Here is a 9,411-nt window from a genome sequence, read left to right on the forward strand (position 1 = left end):
CCCGCCGCGCCGTCCCGGGATTCCCCCGGAACAAGCCGTTCCCCCGGCACACTTGGGACGTTTGCTGGGAGTTTGGAAGGTGAGTGAGCCGGCGCTTTCCCGCTATCCGGGCTCCCGCCCAGGTGCAGGTCTGCGCTCTCCCTCGCCCTGCTGCCGGCCAGGCTCCTGGAGGTTCCCATGGGAGCCCACGCGGGCACACCCAGGTGTCCACACCCGGAGGCTGGGGCGAGGGGCGGGATGCTACTGCACCTCATGGCACTTAATGGTCTCGTTCCATTAGATAAGTGCTCTGCAGCCTCTCAAAAGTGAATCCCCTCACCGTTAACGGGCTCACACCGTTAATGGACTTTTATTTTTCCCTTGGCTATTCGGCATTGTTTACTGAGGGTTTGCAGTTGGCGGAGAGCACCAAGTTGCTCTACCCAGCAAAATCCTCCCACTCTCTCTTGATTTTCTATCCCCCAGAATGGCAGGAAACAGCAACAAGGTGAAGGAGGTGAAATCTGGACGCTGATGTTTGATTTGGATAATGATGGGTTTCATCCAATGCCTCAGCTGATAACCACGTGTTAGTGCAGTTCAAAACAGCAAAAGGGTGTGCTGGGCGGAGCACACTTGGGCTTTGGTGACTTGGGACTGGACAGACAAGGAACACAAAGAAGGGGTACATCATGCTGCTTTGAATTAGACCTTCACCCTTCTAATTCTTAGTAGGTGGATGTGGAGTCAGCTGGGAAATTCAAGGGTTGTACTTTATTAGAAAACATATTTTATTTCTAAATAAAAGCATGAAATTTATGTACCTTCATCCATCATCAAGTGCCTTCCACTCAACAGCTCAAGCAGCTCTACAAGCTCTTGGCCAAAGTGCCATTTGCTGTGGTCAGGAAGAGGCCACAAATTTTGCAAGGACCGAGCATGGTGCCAACCTCATGAAGGCAGCCAGAATCCCCAGAGAAGGAAAAATTCCACTGGTTCTCCTGCGGATTTCAGAGGGCTGGACTGGCAACAGAAAAAGGATATCATGGGGAGATGTAATCAGATCATTTCACTGACTCAGCATCACCTCTTTCCCATAGAGATTTGTGCACTGCAGCTCAGCTCCACCATTATACCCAGCTGATGAATTCAGAGCAGATCTATTTGGGTTTTTTCCTGTAGGAGCCCTGAGAGGACACATTGCTGGGACAGGCATACGCAAGTCTGCAAAGGTATGGGAGTGTTTCCCTTCATAAGGACTCTGATCAGCAACACGACCTCCTATCAGCCACAGTTTCTCCCCAGCTAAGACTGCCCATCTACTGTAAAACAACTGTTACAGAGCAAAGGCTGGCTATACAGATTATGTCTTCAAGATGCTTGAACTTCAAGTCTACAGACACAGCAGTCACTGAAAGCTCAGAGCCCTGAAGCTTGGTGTTCTCCTGATACAGACTTGCTCACTGTGATGGGCTGTGCTGCCCTGATACCCTAATAATGGAGTATCACCTAAATTTCTATTTTCAGAGGATGCGGGTATAAATTAGAAGAACAGTTTAAATCAAATGCACTTTGTCAGGAAACATACATTTTGAAGAAGGGGTTAAATTCTGCATGATGCAAACTTGCTCAGCACTCCCATGGCAATCAAAGCGGTTTGGAAGATGTTATCTTCCGAAAATCAGAAGCCTGGGAACACCAGGTTTTCTCTTCAGCAGAGAATAGCAGTCCATGCAGGAGAGCATCTGTGCTCTTCAGTCTCCCCTGCTGTAAAAATTCCTGCCTGCAGGGAAAGAACGAAAATTGGCTCCAAAGCAGGGCTGCTGCATTACTTGAGTCTTGTGTTTGCAGAATGCAACTGGTTTAATTACACCTAAGACTGTTTTAAATGCTAGAAGAGCTGTCTGTGTTCACACCAACATACAATCTTTCCATTTACCCAGCCAGATTTCTGTTACGAGTTTCGTGTTCATTACCCGTTTGTTTTGGCAGGACTGTTAAGGGGTTACAAAAGCAGAAATCAGTAGCTAAATATAGGCAAAGCATCTCTTATTGATGCTCTGGTTTTTGAGAGAGGGCTTTTCCTACATGCAGGAATTTCACAGTGTTCAGACTTAAACAGTTAAGTTCCAGTGATAGAATAGACTGACTGCAGCTGGTTTTTTACAAGGAGTCTAATGGGAAAGACAAAGAACTCCTTGGAAGTTAAAAGGAGGAAGAAGAAAAGTGGCAAAAAGAAGAACATGAAGAACATGATGCTGTCAAAGACAGTTTGAGAATGGCTGGGAGGTTTAGGGATGTCTGTGTGAGCAGTCAAGCGATGGCACAAGACAGGGGAGCTGCTGAGGCAAAAACCTCTGTGAGAACAATGAGTCCTTGTGTCACCATGTTTCTGGAAACATGTGGGCCTCTGCAAAGCCTGAGAAAGCCACTGTGGAACCAAGACATGATGTAGGAAAAATTCCAGCCAAAAAGCCCTGAGTCCCGTTGGTTGCAGACACCAGCAACTCAACTTAGGGCACCTGCTTGAGCAGCATGTGTGTTGAAGGCAATGGCAGCCCTGAGCCACAGACACTGCTTTGAGACTGGGACATGTGGTCTTTCTCCCTAGAACAAGAGTCCACGCTCTACCCTCTGTGCTTTTCACAATGACTAACATACAGGAGATCCAACAGATCCCTCCCCAGCCCCCAGACCTGGAAGGTCTGGTTCAAACATTACCTTGTCCTTGCCCTCTGCTGCTACAACACTGCCAGCTGGGGAAAGCTGGTTCTCAGTGGTGAGTGGGAATGTATATCCATGGTGTGGAGACAGCTAGGGTGTGGGTGGGCATCCTGAAGGGAGGTAAGCAAACACTGGGTATTTAAGCAGTGGCCCTGTTAGCACAAACAAACCACCAAAGGCTCCTGGGAGAAAGGCTATTAGAGGAGGAGGGGAAGCTCTTGGGAGTTTATTTTGTAAAATGTGAATAAAACCAGGGATGAACAGAGATTCCAGGGCAGAGATGGGGAATTGTTCTGACACAGCAGGGGAGCCAGCCTCAGCTCCCACACTAGCACAGCCCTTTCAGGCAGTCACAGCAATCCTCAGGAAGGTGTGTTTCCCTCTGCCATCAATATTTCCCTGCCACAAGTTCCCCTTTCCCAGATGACCCCTGAGGCAGGGACCTCTGTTCTCCCAGTATGTAGGATTACCTACAAAGACCCTCTATATGGACACAGAGAAGAGGAAAGTCTATCCCTCCTTCTGTAAAGATTTGCTCTGAAGAGTGATTCCACACTGGCCCCTTGCCATTTAAAGCCCTGTTTCCTGTCCCATGGCTGTGAATTTGGTGGGATGGAAATATTACATATATTGATAACCCAGAGGTGTCAAGGTAAGCCATGCTGCTGTGTGCAAAACAGAGGTGTCAACAAGTTTGCAGCCAAGATTTCTGTCTTGTCTAGCCCTTCTTGCTCCCAAAGATCCTAAAATGTGGCCCAGGTTTCTTGGAGGAAAGATTGAGGCTGTGTAGCTCACTCAGTATGGGGTTGCCTACCATTCCCAAAACTTCAGCTGTTGCAAGAAAAACTGCACATCAGCAAATAAAAAAATAAACCCTAGCATTCAAGTTCTATATTCATGTGTATTTTTACCCAGAAGATGTCCATCCTGTCTAGTACCAATTCCTTGCTGTTTTCACTCAGCTCTGTCCTTATTGTCATTGCAGCTGAGCCTTTCTGCAATTCATCCCAGAGAGTTTGGAAAGCTTTGAGATCCTGGGCTCCAGAAACACAGACAAAGACTCGCCTCTGCTCCTGAGCAGCATCTACAGAGGCCTGGGGATGTGCAGGCACAGATACCTCAATATGTCCCATTTTGTATCTCAGCCTTTGTGACCAAAGGGGTTCAGTCCTGCACTGTTAGTCCATGGCTCTCAGGCCCTGGGACTGCGTTCTGCTTCTGCTGGGTGGGGTTTCTGCTCGGGTCCCAGCTGGCTCAGGCCCAAGCAGAAGTAGGAGGAACCACTGTCGAGTAAAAAGTGCTCTTTGTGTGATTGATGACCCTTAATAGAGCCAGCCCTCTCACTCCCCCGGCAGCCCCACTCCAAGCAAGGACCACGGGGTACCCACTGCTGCTTCTCACATGGGAACAGAGACATTGCCTGTTCAGGGATTAACTTGCCATTCAATCCCTGGAAAGTGGCTGCAGCCAACAGAGCTCTGGTCCAGCTTATCTTGCACTTTTAAAAGCAGAGGTAACTTGTTCATCAATGTATAACATCACGTGGCAACCAGCCAGCCGCCACTGCCCTCATTGCCCTGGCAGCACCAGCCCCTTTGTGCTGCCTGTCCGGCTCCAGCTTTTGTTCCAGGCAGGTCTGCAGTGGAGTGCTGGACATCTGGGCCTGTCCACTGTGCAGCACACTACGCCTTCACCAGGCTGCCATTGGGCATGGCCACTGGGCACACCCAGCAGGCTGACATATAGAAGGATGGCATCACAACCTGAAGCTCCTTTTCTCCCTCCTCAGCCAACAGCTGTCAGCAAGGCACCCTTCCAGTGGTAGACCAGCACCCCCATCCCCTTTACCCTGTTTTTTCCCCCTGGCCAAAGTCCTTTTAGTGCCTGGACGTCCCTGCAGGCTGTTTCAAAGGGCTTCCCATGGGGCTGGAGGAGTGCAGAGACCCCAGCGGTGGATCCTGCCTTCAGACTTTTTGCCACAGAGCCAAAATGACCCAGGTGGCCCTCAAGAAAGTCAGGGGACTTCTAGTTGAAGCTGGTGGGCTCCCTATTTCTTAGACAACCTCTTCCCTGCATGCCCTTGCCTCCTGCCATCTGCAGCCATCTGCCTCCTCTTCATCTTTGGACATGGCTGTCTGCAGTCCCAGATGACCCTGGTGTGGTCTCATGGTGGAAGCCATGCAGGGTGCCCCTGAGTCCCTCCCTGGCCTGCCCAGGGTCCAGGGCTGGGAGCCTGCAGTGTCTGCCCAGGAAGTACTTGCTAATGGAGCAGGAGGCATTTGGATTTGTTTTTCCAGCCCAACACAAGTGGCACCTAAAAAACTGTGGCATCCCTGGAAGCTCCTGGCTGTGCCTGTCTAGGTTTCCCTGCCCTGGTGCTGCTAACCAAGCCATAGACAGTGGGACATTGATGGGCCCCCCTCAAAAAGAAACAGGATGCAAAGGGATAGCATAGCCCTGCACTGACTGCATGGAGATAACACAAAGCCTCAGCTCCTTTTTGCACCGGGGAAACTGCTGGAGCACCATTAAAGGGTGGGTTACTGTAAACCCACCAAACCAACAAGTGGAGATTCAAACCCCACTGATCTGAAGAATTTGCATGGCCTCACCGAGGTTTGATGCACCCCTGACACCTCTCAACCAGTCAGCAGCTCCCTATCCCAAGCAGTGCAGCATCACTGCCAGCATTTAGAGGCCCTGGCTCACTGACCATTTTATGGGTCTGGAGCAGATGGAGGGCGCAGGGAAGGAGAGGAAGGGGTGCTATGCTTCCTGTTTGTAAAGAAAGACAAGGCTAAGATCAGCCCCAGGCCTGGCCTTGGCTGTCTAGTTGTGTTTTAAATAGGTGACTGGAGTTCATCACATCAGATGCTGCTGCAAAGGAGCTGAGTTCCTATTGAGTGTGAAAGGGGGTTGTTTATAACTTATGGGTTTTAAATGATGGGCCAAGAAAAAGTCTGGCTTGTGCCAAAGTGTATCTCTCCTCTAGATTGCTGATGCTTGTACAAACATTGTAAAAATGCCAGCGATCTTGCTAAAGTTACATTGTTTCTAATAATTAGGCTATCATCATGGACTTCTATCACATTACAAACAAGACGCCTCTGCCAGAGTCATGGAGAAGAAAGTGAATTTATTTACAGGAAGATTCTCCCTCACGCATGCTCCTCCTCCTCCCCCACTGGAAACCATGTCTGCAGACCCCATCTTTCTGCAATATGAAAGCAATTCAGGGCAGTGGGCCTCAGTAACACTGTGTTTGTGGTCAGGGTTCCTCTGAACTCCCTTCCTTCCCCACATCTCTAAACAGCCTTTTCTTTCTTAACAGATTTAGTGAAGGACTAATAGTGTAAGTCGGAGTAGATGCTGTTTGACTAACAGCCTACAGAGCACAAAGCAAAAGGGAAAAGGGTGCTGGGTGTCCTGCAGAAATGGTGGTGCCTTGCTGCTTCGCAAATAGAAGCAGGTGACGTGAAATATATTGTGTTTCAAGAACACGCAAAAAAACCTACATGGACAATTTCATTTGTGGGCACATTGATTCCAGAAAGTTTTGGAGAGACAAAGATGTGTATATATTTATGGAATATTACAGAAGTATAAATCACAAGTGGTGTCTAGCATTACTTTTTGTGTTGTTTGTATGTTTTGTTTACTCCTGGGTGGCTCTTCTAAGAAACAATTTGTGTGATAACTTCCACAGAATACAATTTTAGGGCTTAAAAGGGTTAAAATATATCTCCAAACAAAGCAGTTTATTCTGTTCTGTTTTGTTTACAGATCTGTAACACATATATCCAAATTTGCTTGATTAAAAGTGAAATTTACCAAAAGATACACTTTTCACTGTAGCACAGCATTGTTGAAATCTCACAGAGGGGAAAATAAAACCCTAAGTAATATTTTGAATTGTTAGTGTTCAGCTGAACATAAATACCAAATGGTGAGGAAAAAAGTAGGGATAGCAAAGAAAAGAAGAATAAATAAAAGAAAACTTGTCTGTGTTGACCAGGATTGGAGGTGGTAGAATATTTCTCACAATAGGAATGCCATGTCTGTCATTAGAGGATGGAGTAGGAGCTGCAGTGTTTGTCAAACTGGAAAGTGATGCGTCAGACACTTTGGTGGGGAATTCAGAAGTTTGGATTAATATTTAACTCGACACTTTTAGAAAGAGATAAGAATAGTCTTCTCAGAGCGATATGTACTGTCAGGAAGAGACTTTAATCACAGCGTTTACAAAAGAAGTATCTCTGTAAATCCAGCGAGGAATTCAATACAGCCGTGTAACTAGAGAGGAGGAAACACAAGAGTTCAGAGCATCGTTCCCTTTCTTTTTCCTAGCGTTTTCTCTTCTTTTTACTTTTTCTTCCCCGTGTTAACTGTCCTGCTTGTGGCAGGAAGAGGTGGTGGTACCCCCCTGCCGCGGTCAGGCGGGGTGGGACTGTCCTTGCCGGGCACCGAGGGAGCGCGGCGGCATCGCCCGGCCACTGCCCGCACCCCGTCTCAGCGTCTCCCTTCGGCTGTGTGTATCTGATTGTCAATTTTCTTTCAAAGTTTACATTTATGAAAAAAAAAAAAAACAAAACAAGAGGAAAAGCTCGGGCTTCCAAAGATGTCTAAAAATTGATTTATGGTTAGTATAAAGACAACAGTATAAAAATAACAAAGGAGGCGGCAGCTGCTGCGCGGATTGCTATGGAGACCCTAATGAAATTAGCACTATCAGAGGGTTTCTAATTTCTTTTGCCTTCTAAGCTTCTAATTTATTTTCTATTTTGGATAGCCAGAGTGTAACTTAAAAAAAAAAAAAAGAGAGGAAAAAGGAAAGAAAAATAAAATAGCCCACCAAAATAATAATAATATGCACGATAGATACCCAGCCAATAAATAAATGTTAACCTCACCGAGGTTTTTGTATGCAGGATTTGATCTGAAACAAGATGGCCAAGAGCCCCGCTTTGTAGATTGCCTCCTCAAAGCGGCTGCGCTTCCAACTAAAGGTGGCTTCACCCGGCCGAGCCAGCTGCCAGCCAAGCCACCGAGGCGCTTGAGTGGGGCCAGCCGATTAGAAATAAATACTTTAAAAATAGTTTCAATATTTTTTTAAGTGTAACGGCTCTTTGTGTGATGCCACAGTTTGATTTACTCTATTAATGATTTACGACTTGCTGTCTTAATTAATCCTTACATAAACTACAAACACCAGCCACTGTTACAACTGTTCAAGACTACTCTCTCAACTAGCTCAGACCGATTATACTAAATAGGTGAAATGTAAGTCACCATGGACCTGAATCCCTCTCCCGAAGTATTGGTGAAGAAACTCTACAAATACCCACATAAATACATTAAGACGAGGATAAATAATCAGTGATACAAAAAATGTCTCGCTTAAAATAATAAATACATATCATTTAGTCCAATGCGATCCTTACGTTACGGAAGAACTCATAAATTAACTTCTCTGAAATAAGCTTACGCGCGGGCGAGTTCCGACGGCTCACGACTGGTCTAAAACACCTCAGCATGACGCGCTGCTAACACTACAGCATCTCTAAGACTTACCTTCAAGTACATCATTACCAGCTTATCAGTCCCTCGGTTGGCAGTATATTGCACTGTCATGCTTAAAACAGCTCTAAGAGAAAGGCTCCTGCTCACGGACCTACTCGGGGCTGCGGAAGCAAGAAGGGAGCTGCTAGGGGAGACAAATCCACTAATACTGTTGGCACTCGAGAGCACAGTAACACTGTCCCGTCAGAAAAGTGAGGTAATGGAGAGGGGAGCGGGGCCCGCCGGCCGCCGCCCCGCTACAGATGCGTGAGCTTGGGCGCCTCCTGCATCCGTCCCTGAGAGGTGTGGTGAGATGAAAGGTCCGTGTAGGTAGGGTGGGGGTCGCAAGGTCCGTGGTGGTGGCCGCCGGGGATCTGGGCGGCGCAGCTGTAGTCCACGCTGGCGGAGGAGGGGTGCTGCAGGTGCCCCAGGTTGAACATGGGGCCTGAGGCCGGCATCGAGTCCACGAAGTTGCCCCCCACGTAGACGGGGCTGCCCTGCAGGCTGGGGTTGGCGAAGCCGCCGCCGACGCTCTGCATGGGGTGGGGGTCGTACTCCGCGCCCGCGTAGCGCTTCTGCTGCGGCAGGCAGCTGCTCAGCGGCGCCGTGTAGGCGGCCAGCCCGTACATGCTCTGCTGGGACTTGGCGAAGGAGGTGGGCGAGGGCGCGTCGTAGCTGAGGCTGTTGACGCCGGGGAGCTGGCTGGAGTAGCCGACGTGGTTTGGGCCACTTAGAGGGGGGCTTCGATCCGGGGACTGTCCGACGGGGGAGTGCATGATGCCTTTGGCTTTCTGGTCCTTTTTGTACTTCATCCGGCGGTTCTGGAACCAGATCTTGATCTGCCGCTCGGTCAGGTTGAGCAGGTTGGCCATCTCCACGCGGCGCGGCCGGCACAGGTAGCGGTTGAAGTGAAACTCCTTCTCCAGCTCCACCAGCTGCGCGCTGGTGTAGGCTGTGCGCACCCTCTTGGAGGCCGGCCCGGGGGGGCTCTTGTCCTCCCAGCTCTCTCCTGCAGGGAAGAGGCACAAAGAGACATTTTCCTCCCCCGAAAGACACCTCCCCCACTTTCTCCCGGGGTCCCTCGGAAAACTGCTATCCCCTCTCGCTCTGTCGGCGCCCGGGGAGGGGGCGCAGAGGGCCTGGAGGCAG

At 48.9% G+C, this 9,411-nt stretch overlaps 1 protein-coding gene and 1 long non-coding RNA gene across 2 annotated transcripts in view; one reads left to right on the top strand and one right to left on the bottom strand.

The window, feature by feature from the left end:
- Positions 1 to 513: 513 nt before the first annotated feature.
- On the top strand, positions 514 to 6,541 carry LOC108447045. The gene is made up of 2 exons (XR_001862424.1): positions 514 to 2,758; positions 3,689 to 6,541. It is a non-coding gene; the product is annotated as an uncharacterized LOC108447045 (long non-coding RNA).
- Positions 6,542 to 7,886: 1,345 nt separating this feature from the next.
- The window catches only part of HOXD3 (homeobox D3), a 2,741-nt gene continuing 1,216 nt past the window's right edge, over positions 7,887 to 9,411 (bottom strand). Inside the window, exon 3 of the mRNA XM_008634843.2 lies at positions 7,887 to 9,271. Coding sequence (XP_008633065.1) covers positions 8,520 to 9,271 — 752 coding nt within the window. The 3' untranslated portion in view covers positions 7,887 to 8,519. The remainder of the gene's footprint in view (positions 9,272 to 9,411) is intronic.

This window comes from Corvus brachyrhynchos, unplaced genomic scaffold (genome assembly GCF_000691975.1).
Source record: "Corvus brachyrhynchos isolate BGI_N302 unplaced genomic scaffold, ASM69197v1 scaffold255, whole genome shotgun sequence".
In the NCBI taxonomy this organism is placed as follows: Eukaryota; Metazoa; Chordata; class Aves; order Passeriformes; family Corvidae; genus Corvus; species Corvus brachyrhynchos.